This window comes from Pocillopora damicornis, chromosome 3 (assembly GCF_964200805.1).
Source record: "Pocillopora damicornis chromosome 3, jaPocDami1.2, whole genome shotgun sequence".
Classification (NCBI taxonomy): Eukaryota; Metazoa; Cnidaria; class Anthozoa; order Scleractinia; family Pocilloporidae; genus Pocillopora; species Pocillopora damicornis.
In genome coordinates this window covers 26,999,289-27,017,295 of record NC_142672.1, presented here as the reverse complement: position 1 = coordinate 27,017,295, position 18,007 = coordinate 26,999,289, and the positions used below count along the sequence as shown (strand labels likewise).

Genomic DNA, 18,007 nt, shown 5'->3' with positions numbered 1-18,007 from the left:
CGCTTATATCAGAAACAGCGCCTAAGCACCAGCAAAAAAGCTGGTGCAACTATCGCTTGCACTTTCGAGTTCTTTTTACACTCGTCGGCTTTTCATTGGATAACTTACTAGAGAGAGTCTGAATAGAATGAGAGTGATCACAATTTGATTTGCGAATGATGAGCGGTTGCAAAACGAGTAGGTGCTTTTATCTTTCGAGGTTGGTCGATGAACGCAGAAAAACCTAATAGTTCTGTAGAGGACTGCCCCAAAGTTTTTAAGGGTATCCCGGCATTTTACATAAACCGGGAGAAAAAAATTCGCATTTTGTCGCTTAGTTTCCGTATTTAACTGTTTCGTTTCGATGTTTTGCTGGTTTTTACAGTCGAAACACAGCATTGGGTTCCTCGATTCTTTGGAGTTACGCCTCTAGATACCGAATTTCAATGCCCACTTATGCGATCGAGGGATAACCATTCTAAGTCGATGTATCAAATTGCTACTTCGTGAAAAAGAGACTACTTTTGTTCGCTGTGCAATGGACTCTGGACAGAAACAGTGCCTAAGTTTCGAAGAAAGCATCTTCCTGCTTACCGGACGCTCATGGCCATTAACTATGCAAGAGACTCGAGGTAACAGACAAAGTGTGCTGATAATGAAAGAGCAGGTAAACTGTATTTATCAAAACATTTCATCAGGAAGAGTTAGTTTTTTGATATGGCGGAAATAGCAAAATGTCTAACAACTGCTAACCCAAATGGCCATAACTTTTCATAGGAATATTTATTCATTTGTTTCAAGTATATGTTCACATGATGCAGCCCATAAAGCCCTAGAGATTTCTTCCGTGAAAGAGGAAGTCTTTCTCCTGGGTATCTAAGTTTTAAAACTCGCTTTTATTGTCAAGGCCTTTGTTTAAGAGTGATTATTAGTGGTGACTTACAGTAAGGATCAAGCCTTTCTGGATGCCTATTCAATGGAAAATTGTTCTTACCTTGCAAAAATAGAGAAAAATAATAATAATATATCAGTTTTTGAAGAGGTTCTGTACGATTCCTGAAGAACAAACTTTGCGACTCTACTTCCGCAGAGGAAACCGTTTCGAAGAAAACCCAAATAACTTCAGTTTACTAGAAGCTTCTATTGAAATCCTTGACTACTTTTAGTTGGATTTCGATATCGAATGGGCGGCTTTTGAAGAAAAGGGCACCCAATTGAGTTTGTAGCACAATAACGATTTTAATTACGATTTGTTTGTATAGTAGAGAGCCGAACCGAAAAAAGTTAATCCCTTGAAAAACGCTGGAGACTGAGTAAATAATTGATATCAAGTGAAACAAAGGAAAATTGTGATTAAAAAAACTTCTAGTCGGTAAGAAACACGTTGCCGAATGGTCTCCTAAGTTGAGTTTTCTTTATCATTGCATAAAATCTTGAATTACAATGAAGTAAAGACGTAACAAAGAACGGTTACCAACCTTTTAGAGCCAACAAACCAGTAGTTTAGTGAAAAATTGGAAAACGCTCAGCTCAGGTTTGCCGGCGCACCGATCTGCCATTTGTTTTCTTGGACACTACAACCGTTGAGATGAATATCAACCAGATGAGAACATTTTTATAGTGTTCCTTCCACAGTAACTCTCAAAAGAAGAGTTTCAATTTTGAGTACTTTCACACTTTGCCCGTCTAATTTCTAGAAAATACATCGTAGACACAGACTGTGTGTTCTCTTGACGCATTTCAGCCTCGTGTCTAACCCTGTTTAGCTTTAACAACAGTATAAACAGACTAAAGAAGGAACCTTTCAGTAGGAAGTGTAACAGCTACATGAACTTCCTGCATTAAAGGACTCGGAACACATGATAACCTGGTGTTCACTTGGCAACCATTGCCCCTATTGACAGATAATTCTTTTTGCTTTGCTTTTGTATTGTTCTGTTTTGTTTTGTTGTTTTTTTCCTTGTCAGAGTCTGTTAAACCGGATCCTCAGTGATGCACACTCGCTGGCCGTGGTAACCAGCGCTAAAAAACCCTCTCTGTCTTCCTTATGATGTTAAAACGAGCAAATAAATCGAAGCTGTATCGAACTTATGGGAAACTAAAAACCTGTGCTGTCCTCAATTAACACCGTTTAGTATTCCAGCTCTGCTTTTCTTATGGTAATGATTCCAAGAAACGTATCACTTCCCTCGCTGCCAAGTGTCAATTATCGCAAAAAAAAAGGTTTCGCTCTATTCCCCAAATCAATTCCATATAGTCTATCAATTGTAGTTTAACGAAGAAGTTCATCATCAAAGAAACATCCTTTAGATGCTGATAACAATAATGTTTTCCGCCTGAAGGACGAAGCATATATTGTGCTAATGATGAGATTAATAAAGGTGAAGAAAAAAGAAAAATACCAGAAAATTCTAGCCGATGACTAGTGTCAAGAAGGAAAAACAGGAAAACTTTGTATCCAGGTTTTTCGATGCCCTTTGGCGATCTCAAAGTACGCTCACATTTGGGGTTTTAAATAGTACAGTGACACATTTTGCCAAGCGGAACATGCGGCTTTCATTTTCGGATTTTCCAAAATTGTTGATACGATCTATAAGTGAATAACTTCCTTGAATTAAACATAGAAGTAAACAAATTTATTTCGGACATATGCACTGAATCAGGAAGCTAAGCATTTTGTTAGCGATCATCGTAGTTGTCTTTGCGTTATATACAATTTGCTCATAATGCCTCCATTTTGGAGAATTTTCATTTTCTCTCTCTCCCTACCCTAACTAAAATTCGAACGACGTCCGTAAAAAAGCAAAGCATCAATCTTACGAGGTACATTATTGCGAGAGATCGATGACTTTTCAATTGAGAAGAAATACGACTTTTCATCAAGTTTTTGCTGATTAGCTGAATTCAGTTGAATATTCTGTTTTCAAAAGCCCGCTCCCCTCCCTGAAGAAGTGAATATTTTACCCATAACACTCCTCTCTCCGAGCACTTCCGTATTTCGGGGAAATTCCCTACTTTTCACGATGGAATAATTTCGACAAATTTAACCTATGTTGAATGATTTCAATCATACTTTTGGTACTAAATTAGACACAATTGTAATGCTTTGATTAACGCTTGGAGTTTTGCGGTCGAAGAGAGCAAGAAAGTTCCGTTGTTGGACAAACTGTACTGTCAATACTATGGAAGCCCACCTAATTTCACGGGCTTTGCACTGAGTGAAGTTTAGCTTAGCATTGAAGAGTTGAGCTACGTTCAGCGGTTCATGAGGTAATTTAGATAGAAATACTCAAGGCCGTTTTAAGTTCGCTGCGTATGCTTACCTGCAGTAGTTTTAAACAGAAGTTTATGCATTGGAAACGTTTGAATTCATGTTCTTTGCTATGAAAACATCTACGGATCATTGAGTAGTCTAACAACTTTTTTTTTCAAACCTTGCTTCTCTTTGCAAACTTTTACAACATCACTCGCAAACGGTTTCCTTGAACTTCCTGTTTGTTGTACATTTAGTATAGTAGAAAGGATGGTATATTAAGCTGTTTCAGTCGTGACATTCTATTTGAGCCACAAGTTTGTGCCCAGTTAGATTACAGTGAATCGAACCTCTTGAGTAAATTTGAGCTTTGAGGTTTTTAGTCGGTACTGAATACAATAGCTGGGGAATTTTCTTGTATCCTGTTCAATACCCCCGTGTGAAATTCTTATCTACCGGTTACCGGAATTGAATTCGATCGATCGCAAGGATAATGTCATAATTAGCTTTATTCATGAAATGACAGCAGATCTAGGCCTGGCACTGAGAAACCTATTAGGCCTCTGAATGCAGGCAGCTACATTCAGGGTACACAATTTGAAGGTTTTCAGCTCATCGATGACCTTACTAACAGTTACTTTTGTAGTACTAGATGTTCTGTTCTGGAATGTGTAATGCTTGTAGTTATTCACGGCATTCATTCAATTATTCCAACATAAATTTGGAATTGAGAGCATCTGGAATATACTCGATGTTAACGTTGAATCCTTAATTTCAGGATTGAATAGTCATCATATTGCTGTAAGTTATAATTTATAATCTATAATTTGTGATGATTCAAGCATATTTACAAGTACAGTTTTCTCTAAAGCTTGGTCCAGTCATTTACTTGCAACATAACATGAAACATCATACCAAACAAAACTTAGATTCTTTTCAAGGTATCTTTTTATATTGACTTGATGATGTTAATGTTTCTGATATGTAGAATGATTTCCATGATATTTTGGTGTAAAACAATGTTAAACTCTGGTGCAGTACTCCAGATTACAAAAAGATCACATTCATTACCCTTAAACTTCCTAAAGTCCTCAACCTAACTCCTCCTTATAGCTTGAAAGGAATTGATCCATTACTCTGCCGATGATGGCTAGTCAACAGAAGACAAGGGTGTCATCTTGGTTTAAAACAAATCTTTCTCAACTGATTTACAAGGAATGAACACAGAATATACAAGCTAGCTATGATGTCATGGATGCTTTTTGTTAATACCATGGGGTCTTACTTAAATATCTTTTCTTTTTACTTAAAATAACCTCACGGTTTATATACATATACAACAGCAGATCTTGATTTCAGCTTAAAGACTATATAATCCAGCAATCACTAATCTGCTATTAAAATTTCCACTTCATATCCTGCCATGATTTTTACCTGCATTCACCCAAACTTTTTTGCAGCTCTCTACTAATGATTCCTTCCTTTAATATTGCTTTTAATTTGCTTTAAAAACAGGATCTTCATAAATTAAATTATTACTTCTTAACAAATCAACTCTGTAAGAGATTAATTAATATACAAGTACTTAAGGGTAAGGAAATGAAATTTTCTGTCTTTCAACAGGAGATGGAACATGCAAGACAGAGGAAATCGTCACGGGAGGGGTGGGTGGAAGAAAGGTGTCTTGGTACTGGGACCTTTGGAACTGTTATGCTTTTTGAGAATAAGGTATCCTTATTAACTCTTTACACTCCTCTATCAGTATATAAATTCTCTATACTGTTCTCTATACATTTCCTATGGTACTAACTGGGAGAATTATTCATTGATCAAGAGTTTCTTGAGTTATTGATCATTTCCTTTATTGTCATGACCTTACTGTTTGAGTCAGCAGTGAGAGTGTAAGGAGAAATTAGAAGCCAATCACTCTTAGGGGTTAAAGATTTAAAACACCATGGCAGACATTTTAATTTCTGAAGTTTTCCAAATATCTGGGAGTTTTTACTTTCTTTCTATTACATGTATTAAATTTTGTCTTACAAAAATTTGACTCATAAAGAGTATTTCAAACCAATATTTTACATGAAATGTTAAAGTACAGTTTAAATCACTGATAGCATTTGAAAGGTGGGTAATTTTGAGCTCTGCATATGTCCTTGAATCAAGAAAGAGGTAACTTTTGCCTCTGTCTCAGTTACACAATGTAGGACCAAAGCAAAGATAGCTTCTTTTGTTGGTGATCATTTTCTGTGTTATTTTCACCTCATGTTTGATTCAGGAGTGATATAATGTAAGGAGAAATTAGATGCCAGTTACAGGTCAAAGGTTTAAGGTAAATTGCAGTTTGCATGACATTTTTTATAGATTTCAAAGGAACAAATAGCCTTGAAGAAATGCCGCTTGGCATTGAATCCTCAGAATGAGAAACTATGGAAGCAGGAAATTGACATCATGAAGAGGCTTCATCACCCCAACCTGGTAGCAGCCATTGAAGTTCCACCACCACTGAATGTCAGTGTGAATGAGCTTCCTCTCCTAGCCATGGAATTCTGTTCTGGAGGAGATTTGAGAAAGGTGCACTTAAAAATATTTAAAATTATTCAAATTATGTAATTAATTTTTAAGAATTAGTCAGTATTACAGTATTTGGGAAATTGAGCTGGTGGGACCCAGTAGAATGCCTTGGATACCCCAGGCACCAGCTTTCCATTAAAGGTTTGCAATGGTTAAAGAGTTGAAAAATGATTGTATAATTTTTATTTTATTGTTACTTGATTTTAACTGTTAAAACATTATTGGCTTTCATGAGTAATGAAATGTTCAATAAATCTTTACGCTTATACAGGTACTGAATTCCCCAGAGAGCTGCTGTGGGCTGAAGGAAAAGACTGTTCTGAAGATTGCTTTAGATGTTGGTGAGAAATTTTTGAAACTAAGAGTGATTTTGAAAAGCCTATTAATTACTAGGAGCATGGTTATATTAACAATGCTTTTGGTAAGTTTTGAGGTAAGATGAGGCTAGAAAGGTTTAACCAAGATGGCCACAGAAACATATGTTAGATGGGTGAGCCTGAAAGGGGTTCTAGGAGAAAGCATCTCCAGAAAATTGTGAAAAATGTCACATTTGATTGTTATGAGCAAGCTGTACATTACAACAGATTCAACTAATGTGGTTAGGTATGCAATTAAAACAGTGGTGTTGATGTTGTTGTTGTTGTTGTTTTTTTTGAAAAGCGGCTGCAGTTGAATTTCTTCACGGTCATCGCATTATACACAGAGACATCAAACCTGAGAACATTGTGATAAGTCATGCACAAAGTAAGGTAAGAAGAAACTGAGCACATTAATGTAGAATTATGCAAGACATGGATCATTACAATAAAGCCTGCTTTATTGTAATTCTTTGATCAGAGGCAAACTTGTGGACAGATCAATATTGACATTGCAAGATTCTGGAATAGCATTTCATTTGTATCCCGGAGACCTTTACTTTTACCCAACTGCTCTCCACTGTAGAATGAGGCTCCTTGTTTTCTACAATTGTAGAAAATAGGATGGGGGAAGGGGGTTATTGGAGCAAACTGGTCTTTAATGTATTTTTCATTAGTTTCTAAATAAGACCTTAAAAGTGGGGACATGGATTCTATGCATCAACTAATTTTTTTGCCCATTTGCCCAGCTGCATAAAAAACTGTGCTTGCCTTGAAAATCTCAGTCATCTAGTCAAAATATTGATAATTTTGCTTTGACCAATGGAAGAGGTAGTGTCTCAATGGCTAGACCAAAAGTCATGGTTTAAAATGTGGGGGTTCATTGTGTTATGTTCCTTTATTTTTGAAACTTAAACATTTTACATTTATAGTGCAGTTTACAATTGTTATTTGTAATTTTTTTTTTCACTTTACCTCCTTCCAGGTAGTTTACAAAATTATAGACCTTGGCTATGCTAAGCAATTGGATCAAGAAAGTCTGGCTACTACTTTTGTGGGTACTCTTAAATATGTGGTGGGTATATACTACTTTTACAAACTGTTTGAGGTTGGTTTTGTTAGTTACAGAACAAGTTTCTTTTACTTGGATTTATGGCCCATTACTTTCAATACAGATGGAGAAATCTACTATTTATATGCCATTTTAAAAGAAGTTGTTAGTTTGGACCAATTTTGATTATTTTGTTCTTTTCATAGGCCCCTGAACTTCTTGGTAGAGTCAAATACACAAAAACAGTAAGGGCACTAATTAACCTACACAGTTATTGTTAATAATTAGTGTTTGAATGGTTTAGAAAGTTTTTTCCAGCAACAACCAATTGATTTACTTTTTATGAACCTCTGAACTTTTTTTTTTTACTCCACCCATTTAGTTACACTGTGTACACTGCAATGACCCCTTCTCCAAAATAGCTGCTGATAGTGTGCCACAACTACCAATGTAAAATTAAACCTCTTACTGATGGCCAGTTAACCATCAACTCATGAACAGTGTAAAATACCTGACAATTCATTCATGCAGCCAATCCTTGACAGCTTTATTTCCCTGAAGAAAGCATAAATAATATATAAATCTATATTACCAACAAGCAATATATTTCTTGTACGTGTATGTTCACAATCTTTGTTTAAGTTATTTGCCTATTAAATCCTTACAAATGTACATAAGGGTTTTGTTTTTCATCATGAGTGGTACTATTTGATTTACAGGTAGATTATTGGAGCTTTGGTACAGTGTTGTTTGAATGCATCACAGGACTGCGACCTTTCTTGTCAGAACTGAGCTCTCCAGTCCAGTGGTATGCATAGTTGGAAATATGAAAGTTACTTTCATTTATTTAAAAGTTACATGCAAGTTTATTCAACCGATACATCTAGCAGATTTTCTTCTGGTTGTAATTCTCCCAATTCTGATAGTTGTTATATTTATTGGTAATGAATCAACTTTAAACTCTTGGCCAGAGATAATCAATAAACATGTATGTAACTTTGCCTTACATTATAATTTCTGATTTTACCTTTTTTTTAACTTTATTTAATCACAGGCAATTTATTAGCTATTTACAAAGGATTAAAAACTGTTAACTAATAATTACATTAATCACACTATTAATTTCTCTATTTTGCTGCTTTCCATGAATGCTGTGCCTTAGAGAGCTTTTTTGATTTCTTGTTTTGAACAACGTGAGGTAATATTATCCAGTAATCTCATAATCATCCTGTGAGAATAGTTGATAAACTTGTCAGCCTGTGGGTACTAACTTAACATAAACTATAATTAAGTTTTGTCAATTTATTTACAAGGAAATTGTCAGTTACGGGAAGGTAGAATTTCAAATCTTATTGTAGTATTTTATGGGTTAAGAGATAGCCTCAATAAAACTCATTTTCTTTGCTTGTTCTCATTAGGTACCAAGAACTTAATGGCAAAGGACCAGATGACATTTGTGCTTTTGTTGATTTGCAAGGTAGTTAAAACCCTTTAACTCCCAGATCAAATTTGTAATTCTCTTTACTGCCAACCATACAATTTCTATAAAGTTAGCTTTATTGGATTAACCAATTATCCCTTAATTGATATTTTTCTTTATTCTCATCACTTATTTGGTTCATATTGTATTGATGTTGTAAGGAGAAATTATGTCTTGGTCACTCATGGGAGTTAAAGGGTTAATATAAGTTAAGACAGTACCTAGCTTTCAATCTGTTCATTATTACTTTTTTCTTTGTATAACAAAGCTTTTATCAGTAAGGTTTTAATTGGTGAAATGACTTCTTCTCAGTGCCACAGCAGATAGATTTTAACCCCCTAGTGTGATAAGATTGATAATTGCAGTTACTGTAAAATTTTGACAAAAGTAAGTCTCAGTTACTCAAATTTCTAATGTACTGTGGTTATGGCACCTTGACAAGTCTTACCTGGTGTGAAACTAGAATCATGTAGTTATAAGTACTTGACAGGTTAAACTATGGTATTTTATGGTGACTGGGATAATTTTATTTCAGGGGAAGTACAGTTTAACTCTGTGTTACCAACTCCCAATGCTCTCTGCAGGTGTGTAACCTATATCAGTTTGGGTAATCGATATAATGAACATCAGTAGCGTTCATCTCAGGCCAAAGTCTGGTGTTATCGTAAGGGGCTGTACAGGGGCAAAGTGTGACTTCAGTTCTTAATAATTTTTAAGCACAGGAAATGCTCCCAAAACAAGCTGTCGTGTGGTAGATAATGGGGAGAAGAAGAAAAAGAGGAACTGGTTTTTTCTTGTGACGCTATTATTTTCCAAACGTGAACTCAAAGGAGAAAATTATAGCGGTATGTTTTTAGATTTCCGGGAATTTGTATGCTACAGTGTAAGGGGAAAAAAAACTGGGAAAAAAGTACGGCTTTGTGGTAGCTTCATTGGAAAGTATTACAATTCTCATACGCATTGGTAAGAAAACTTGTGATGAAGCTGAGCAATTTAAGTTGCATTGTTTTCCTTCCTCTTGCAGACCTCTTCAGGACAAGTTTGTAGCGCTTTTGCGGCTGTTGTTGTTATGGGATCCCACGGCACGTGGGGGATCAAAGCTTGAAAGTGGAAAAATTGAGTGTTTTGATATGCTGGAAAGAATTATCAGTACTGTGGTAAATGAAAATTTTGTTACGACACTGTTTTTTAAACCTGTTGGCTTAAATTAATTTTACTTTTTGGTGTTTTTTTTTTCAGGTAGTACATGTGTTCGTAATTCAATCAAGCATGGTACATGCATTTGAAGTGTTCCCGACTGAAACGTAAGTGTGATGAGCTCAACGCTCTAAGTTGATCCTCGTCTTCAGTATGTCAATTATGCTTATCAAATAGTTTCCATATTGCTGTGGGTCTGCAGTAAAACATCACAGATAAAGTCAAATGTGGTGAGAACAAAAGCGTGGCACAGAGGCGCAACTGAGTGTGTCACTGACGTACTCACCACATTTTGACGTCTTCCGTGATCTATTACTGAACAGAAACACGGCAACAATGAATCTATTTTGTACTAAATGATGACAAAGCAAAATTTTTGTCGATGGTGACGTCATCTATGTGACGTCATAAAGCCATTACATCATAATTAAGAACCAATCAAAGTGCGTACGTAATTTAGCTTTACATAACTAACCCTTTACACCCTGACATCAGTATGCATATTCTCACTGCTGTTCTCTCTACATTTCCTATGGTGCTGACAAGGAGAATTTGTTTAGCAACCAAGAGTTTCTCTAGTTGGTGATAATTTCCTTTATTCTCGTGACCTTAAAGCGTGATACAGGGGTGATATTGTAATGAGAAATTAGATGCTAGTCATTATTAGGGGCCAAAGGGCTAAGTATTAGAAACATCGTGGTCGCCTTTGAGTCCTTAGATGATGAAATCGTGAATGATTCAATTTGGGAAGTAGAGAAGGTGCAGTGTTAGAATCCCCCTCTCTTCCAACTGTTGGGTTCGATGCCCGCCTGAAAGATATGCTTTGTGTGGGCCGGGAAAACTCGTGTAGCACATGTGAACTTTCCTTTTTCACTAAATCACAGTGTAGAGGATCTACAAGTAAAGTTATGCGAGGAAACTGGGGTGGAAGTAAAAGAGCAAGAATTGATGATGGTGTCAGGACAAACACTTGAGCCAAAGACCCTGGTCATGGATTGCATCAAACATGATATCGTAAGACTTACAAGCTGTATTTTGTAATCCGTATCTTGAGTTTTGTTTATAAAATAATTTCTAGTTGATCTGGTGGATAAATTTTAAGATTTTGTGTCAGTCGTTTCAATATTCCTCTTGAATGTCTGACAGTCATTAAATGTGTTGAAAAAAAGATAAGGAACAATGTTTATAAACCTGTAGGAAAAGTAGTAAGCTTTTAGTTAAAAGAGAAAATGTAAATGTTAAAAATCTAGGAACTTAGTTATAGGAAATGCCAAAATTTAGTTCGTAAGAGCGATAATAAATTGGTTTTCTCGAGATATTAACTCACAACGCTAAGTGTAGTCACAATCTTTTGAATTATCTTAAATTTTTCAAGTCAATGTAGGTACTGTGTAGACACTCTCCCTCCCCTCTAACACTGGGGTATAAATAGGACTGTTTTGTTCCTAAAATTAAAACAAAGAACTTACATTGGGTGTTGCTTGTGTTGTTTTTTCGCAGATGGGAGAAGATAATGTTTTGTACCTTTTACCGAAAAATAACGAGCCAGCAACCAAACGTCAACTATACACCTTACCGCCTTCAGTACAAGGAATGGGTAAGAGTTTGCTTATGAGAGCAATCAGCTTATTTATACTGAGAAGGCAGGAATAGAGAGGGCAGCTTTGTTGAGTGAGGTAAGAACGTCAGGTTTACAAACCGAAGGTCCCGGGTTCGAGTCCCGTTCTGACCACCAAGCCCCAAAGGTTGGATAACGGTATTCACTGAATAAATCCCCATCTCATGGATAGCGAGGTAGTTTTTGTTATCAATTTTCCGCTGGAGAGCGATTTATCCGTAGGATAGCGTTATCCGCATTTTGAACAACTGAGCCTAGATGGATTTGTTTCTCGGTAGAGCTGGAATAAATTTCTTTACCGCGCTTCTAAACAGGCAACTAGTTTTGATAGTGGCAGTTGGAGTTGTCAGCATCTTATTTTTTATTTTGATTGTTTGTATTAGTTTATTGGTCATCATTATCATTATTTTTGGCTTAGGTGCTTGAAACGAAAACTAGATGAGTAGAACATTTCAGATAATGATTTGATTTTCATCTTATCTTGTTGCTCTTTTTCAGTCACCGAACCAAAATCATTGATGGCTTACGAGGTAAATTACTCAACTTCCCTCAGAATATAGCAGTTCATGTTAGGTTCTCTTACTCCGATGTCATGCAAGTTTGTACTCTGTATTCTTAAAACTTAAATAAATTTTTTTTTCAGGAATTAAAAAAGGCTTTAGCTCAAGGGGTGTACTTTTGTCGTGAGCAGATCAAGATAAATCAGCGGCTGATTGACGGTGTCAGAGCTGCCCAGTGAGTTATAAACGTGCACATATTTTAACTTTACACGAAAGAATGATCTGTTTGGCTTGTCAGTGCACAGTTTTGAAATCGCTCCAGAGTTAGGTGGGAAAAACTTTGTAAGATGTAACCGGGCGCTTTGAACGAACGAACAGGCTCGCATAGTTCGAGCGGTCATGCGCTACGAGGCAGTTTGTAATTTTCGTCGTTTCACTTCTACTCACTGTCCAATTTAAACAGACACTGGGAAAAATTGGATTTTAGTTGTCAAGCAGCCGATGGGGAGATAGATACACCTTTAAAAAACCTATTAGGGACATATAGAAATATCACCCAGTGTTTTGTTTATCATCTTATGCTTCTTAGGACAGAACTCTTTTTGGGGGAATACTTATAGTCAATGATTCTGTTATGCATCTATTTGTGAACGATTTCGACTTCTCTTTCAGGATTTCACTGTTACTTCTAAATACCAAACTTGGACAACTCAAGACTGAGCTTCTAGCTGAGTACGATAAACTGAAGGCAAAAATTGAATTCTTCAACTCAAGGTAACTTAACCGTAGTGAGTTGAAATTGTGTAAAAGTATTGTTTGTTAATCAGTACTTTTATAACTTTTAATGTAATCATGAATTGGTTTATTCTTTAGTTTGGAGACAGATCTCGAGAACTACGCCGATAATGCCAGTCTCATGAAAAGTGAGTTGAATTAAATTAAACTCTGTGTTGTTATGATGGTGGTGAAATTAAACCGTCGAAGATCTTTCCTTCAATAAAATATAAAAGATGAAAAGTAATGGACGCTATTTTTGTTTTGCAGATGACAAACTGTTAAGAAACTGGAAACGGGCGCAGAAAAAAGCGGAATCATTCCATAATGTAAGAGGAATTATAAAACTTACCGTATAAAACAGTAATTAAATTAACAGTAACAAACTCTTCTAAGTCAGTCGCTTAGGATGGATCGTTCTTATGTTGAATCGTACATTACTGCCTCGTTCCTTCAATTAATGGAAACCTTTTAGTAAACCTCCTTAAGATGAAGAGTTTGGTATCCTCGATGTGGAAAGCAGACGAAAATTTACCAGGAATGTAGAAACCAATCCCCCTTCTAGCCCCAGTTCGCGTGGCTATCCACATGAGTTCGAAAGCCGCGCGGATTGGGGCTAGGAAGAGGATTGGTTTCTAGCAGGGAGATTCGCATTATTCCAACACTGGAGAGCACATCGAACATCCTTGTTGTTGAAGTCCTTTTTTAAGTATTTAAGGGCAGGTGGATAGTATATTTCTAGAGTGTTGTTCCTTTTTTGGCTTTAATAGACCATTTTTGCCACTCATACAAATGCTAGTTTGATTTCTTTCAGAATGATGTAACACAACTTAGAGATTTAACAGCAGCTCTACAGAATAAAGTGGTTGAGTTGCAAAAGGCGACATGTTCAAGTGCAGCGCAATCTTCTATGAAAATTGATCAACTTAGGTGAAAACCTCTTTTTATTCAAGCATTTGATGTAATTCTTGCTTTTTCTTCTTTGTTGGTATAACATGTTTCTGATGTTCAATTATCACAACACCGTTTTTCCACTGGTTTCCCACTTTCTTGCAGAAAAAAAATCGCATGATATTTGGCTGATGAATATACATATATTTGGTCAGAATATGCTCCAAACTTGTCGGTACTCTTAGACATTATCTTTTACCGAAACATACTTTTCGCGACGTTAGACCAAAGCTGGTATTTGGCCAAATTGGAGAAAAAAGTTAAACTCTTCAGACAGCAATTGATGTATGACTACCTGGATTCTGTTACAATGCACGGGAGTAGCAGGTGGCCTGGATTCAGATTATACAAAGAGTAGGACTGGCTTTAGGTTTTTAGGTTTAATCATTCTAGCGCGGTTTCTGTTTGAAAACTTCGTCCCATACGTTTTTCTTTGGTCACAGGTATGATCGTGCTGTTCAGCTGTATGAGGACCTCAGACAAAGTAAGTGATGATTTGCCTCTTTCATGTTGCAATGAAACCGGTCTCTTATCTCGGCTCACTCCAAGTGGATCGTCGGCGCTAACGACTGGGGGCTAGTTTCCTGGCTCACTTTCTTGCCCTCAATTTTAATGTAGCAGTGTTCGTCTGTACAAGAGTTTTCTAATGTTACCCAAGATAACACTTCTTGTTGTGTTTTAAGGTGACAGACGACCTGCAGATTGTGAAAATATGGCCACAGTAATTCTACAGATCCTTGCACAAAGAGAAAAACTCCATAGGGAGATTTTGTCCAATTTAAGGTAAGAGAATTTTGTAATTAGGAGAATATGTCAAATTGTTCGTCAAAATGAGATTTAGTGCCGTAGCATCCGGCTTGTGCACGGAACGTCATTACTTTGATTCTAGTCAAGGACGCAGGACTCATAGATAATCTACTTCTAGGAAGTTCATATTTGGAAGGCCGTAAAATTATTCAATTCTATGTTCTTTTTCTGATGTTGTTCCCAATTTTCTTTAGTGAAGTGATGGCTTGTAGAAGAGACATGTGCAGACTGATGCAACGTCTTCTTCAAGTCAAATCAAAAATTATTACCAGAGCGGAGGATCTAAAAGAGGTTAGTTTAGAGAGAAGTTGTTTTCAATTAAGAGCTGTAAATAATCCGAAATTGCTTTTACTTCTCAGTGTGATTGGTCCAGAGACTTGCACCTTCCTTTCAAACAATCACATTCTAAGCTACAGCCAATTGCGGCATAATCACTCAAGTTTTCCCGCGCTTCACGCAGTTTGCTTGTTTTACACAATATCGTTGCACCCTCCATCTGTAGCTGTTAAGTATAGACCCGTTAACAGGCAATTAAGCAATTTCTAAGCCGATAATAAATTATGTGTATGCAGAAGGCAATAGAAAATTGATGTTATCATCTAACTGGGGTTAAAATCCTGGAGACTGCGATTTTTTATTTTACTCTATTAATTGCTTTTGATTATTTTGTTTTCCAGATGCAAAAACAGAGACAAGTTGATCTTTGGCGGCTTCTCCATTCAAAGGTTGTTCTTAAATTTTTTTTATTATTTTCTAAAATGAAGTATCAAAGATAGCATTAATTTTCCACTTGTACGAAAGTTAACTGGCCTCCCTGTATTGATTGAATTGGACGAGACACTTGACCTAGGTTTTGCAGCGTGCCCTCATGCATTGGGATACCCTCCCTCAATAATGGACGAATTTAAAACTAATTGACGCGTTTTCTTTTTTTCCCCCTGATTTCAGAGACGAAGAGAAGAGGATCGACGCCGTTCGATGAGCAGTTCATGTTCATCTTTCTCTTCGATTGCAGCTTCAAGGTCTTTGCTACATCATCAGCATAATTTATTTAAATTTTTCTGTATCATCTCCGTTTTTCTCTCTTCTAGATAAACATAGATGCCTTCTGTTGATACTGCTGCTTTTTCTATTCCACACTTACCTAGCCATACCAGAGTCAAAATCAGTAGAGTCAAAAGCACTTATTTTTCATAATTTTTCTTGTCTTCGTAGTTCCAGTACACAATCCATTGTTCTAATAGAGGAGAGTTCAAAGAATTTTGAAAAGTAAGTCCAAAAGTGGTCGTGCGATGTTATGCGACCTATAATAATGTGTGTGGAATAGCGAAGTGAGTCGATTTTCAGTTGCACCTGATTGGCCGATAGCATCGAAACTTCACTCTGATTGGTTCAAAGTTGCTACCCCTTTCCTAGCCCAACACTAACCGTAACTTGTGGTCAGTTGACAATTGTTTGGTTAGGGGAGGGATAGGTTCTCAGATACTGACATTGATCCAATGCCCCTATACCTCTCTGTATTTTTCATTCACGTAATTGTTTACCCAACTTCCGTGCCTTGCAGATTGGCTGGACTATTAAACACATTGAAGAATGATCAGATGAATGATACAGAGGTAAACTTTTGATTTTGATCACGTCAACTGTGTTCTTTTGTATTGCGCTTATACTGACCGTGATATATGCAAGAATTGAACGAAATCCACAAGTAACTTAACACGCAAACTTTCATAATATCCGGAAAACTGGCAGTTTCCAACCTACGGCCTCGACCCATTCCCTTTACGTCGCTGTTACCACGGTCGTTGTCATATCATAAGTCTCTTTCAACAATGAAGCAAAGAGCTGAAGAAAAAAAACTGAATTTAAATTTGTCATTTTGTGACAAAAATATAGTGACATAAATTTGTCAGTGTGTGACTCCTGGGAGGATTGGTTTTTAGTATAGGTAATCACTCGATTGTTAGTACACTTTGTTATAAATAGGGACGAGTTACGTTTTCAGAAGAATAAAATTGCGCGAACCCGTCGAGGCTTTTATTCAAAATGCTCCTCCTCCTTCAAAGGCCAACTGAAGAAGTGAGTCACCGGGACTTGAAATTTCTGAGTCATAAACTCCCAAGACTGACTACCATCTAGTTTGTCTAGACAGCATCGCTACAAAATTTAAGATCAAGAGAGTAAAGGAAATGAGCTCTTCTTGTCAGCATAATAGGAGATTTATAAATAAGAGTATGGAGAATGTGCATATTGATGCAAAGGTTTAAAGGGAGAAGGGTTTATGTGATGATGAAGTTATGGAAATTTAGCTCAGTTTCTGGTTTTTTTTTCTGTTTTTGTTTTAGATTTTCGACTGGGAATTCCTGGAGGAAGAAAGTGATTCACCACAAAAAAAAACTGTGTGAAGTGTGTCGGCGATTTGTAGTGTCTTAAAAAGTGACTGCTGATTGATTTTCAAAAATACAATGTGAGAAGTATGCACCACAATTTTCGGAGTATTAAGCGGACTTATGTACAAACCATTTGCCGAAATAAAAGAAATGGGGGCGATAGTTTTCAGCACTTTCTTGTTAATAACAAGGTTTTAGCTTTTTATAATGGACTTTTGTGAAACACCATCCAATGGTTGTTTCATAAATGCTGTTTGCGGGGGTTTTACTCGGCAATTTTTTAACTGTGTATAGCGTCGTAAGTATCTTGATGCAATAAAATTGCTGTTATGCAGAACTTGCTGTGTCCTCTTGATTTGTGTTTTCACTGTCAAATAGATTAGTAGTTGCTAACGTTTGCCTCATTTTGGCAACAAGGCGAGCATCTTGAAGTGTGCTGCCTCAATTAGCAGACACAAACGTAACCCACCCATTAATTTACGTGTGACTCCATTAGTTGCTTAGCATCACGTGGGACAAAATCACCGGACAGTTATCACGCAATGGAGTGTCTTCCGTTTATTTCCATCGAAAAGATACAAAGCCAGCGGAAAAAAGCCAGCTCAAGAGTTTCATTTTTTCATTATTATTACTTTCCTTGGAAGAAAAACGAATCAGTGATCGAATCGCGATCCATCTCTGAAAAATCAGTCCAAAAGATTCCAAAACGAAGCTATCCTCGACGTCAAAACTCACTACAAACCGACCGAGACCTTTCAATATACACACTATTCATCTTGCCACCCGCCAGGTGTTAAGAAAGGCTTTATTAAAGGAGAAGCTATCAGACTTCTAAGAACAAACTCCTCGGAAAGAAATTTCCAGGAGGCCATGTGTAACTTCAAAACACGACTTGAAGCACGTGGTTACCCAAAAAGCCTAATTGAAAAAACGTTATCTGAGGTCTCGTTTGCCGCAAGGCAGTGGACACTTAAAAAACAAACCAAAAAAACTAAAGGCAAAATATTGCCTTTTGTGACAGCATACCACCCAGGGGTTAAAAAAAATTAAAACAAATACTGATGCAAGAATGGAACC

The 18,007-nt window shown here is 36.7% G+C and overlaps 1 protein-coding gene across 6 annotated transcripts; it reads left to right on the top strand.

Moving 5' to 3' along the window:
• The first annotated feature begins 140 nt into the window (after positions 1-140).
• Positions 141-17,267, top strand: LOC113684319 (inhibitor of nuclear factor kappa-B kinase subunit alpha). 6 transcript variants are annotated; one of them, XM_089199382.1, is made up of 29 exons: positions 141-177; positions 365-646; positions 4,856-4,960; positions 5,597-5,806; positions 6,078-6,147; positions 6,467-6,555; positions 7,148-7,237; positions 7,420-7,458; positions 7,933-8,021; positions 8,632-8,690; positions 9,229-9,277; positions 9,718-9,850; positions 9,933-9,997; positions 10,775-10,904; positions 11,391-11,487; positions 12,007-12,038; positions 12,152-12,243; positions 12,681-12,782; positions 12,882-12,931; positions 13,053-13,111; positions 13,597-13,712; positions 14,177-14,217; positions 14,417-14,516; positions 14,735-14,831; positions 15,218-15,265; positions 15,489-15,562; positions 15,756-15,809; positions 16,105-16,156; positions 16,886-17,267. In XM_089199382.1, exons 2-29 carry the CDS (start codon positions 518-520, stop codon positions 16,943-16,945), a joined length of 2,331 nt encoding a protein of 776 aa, XP_089055508.1. In that variant the 5' UTR covers positions 141-177; positions 365-517; the 3' UTR covers positions 16,946-17,267. The 6 variants fall into 6 exon arrangements, with proteins under 6 accessions (XP_089055508.1, XP_089055507.1, XP_027057467.2 ...); XM_027201667.2 differs by lacking the exons at positions 141-177; positions 365-646 and adding exons at positions 2,955-3,249; positions 4,011-4,033; XM_089199384.1 differs by lacking the exons at positions 141-177; positions 365-646 and adding exons at positions 2,955-3,249; positions 4,011-4,033 and having other exon boundaries at positions 13,582-13,712.
• Positions 17,268-18,007: the final 740 nt, after the last annotated feature.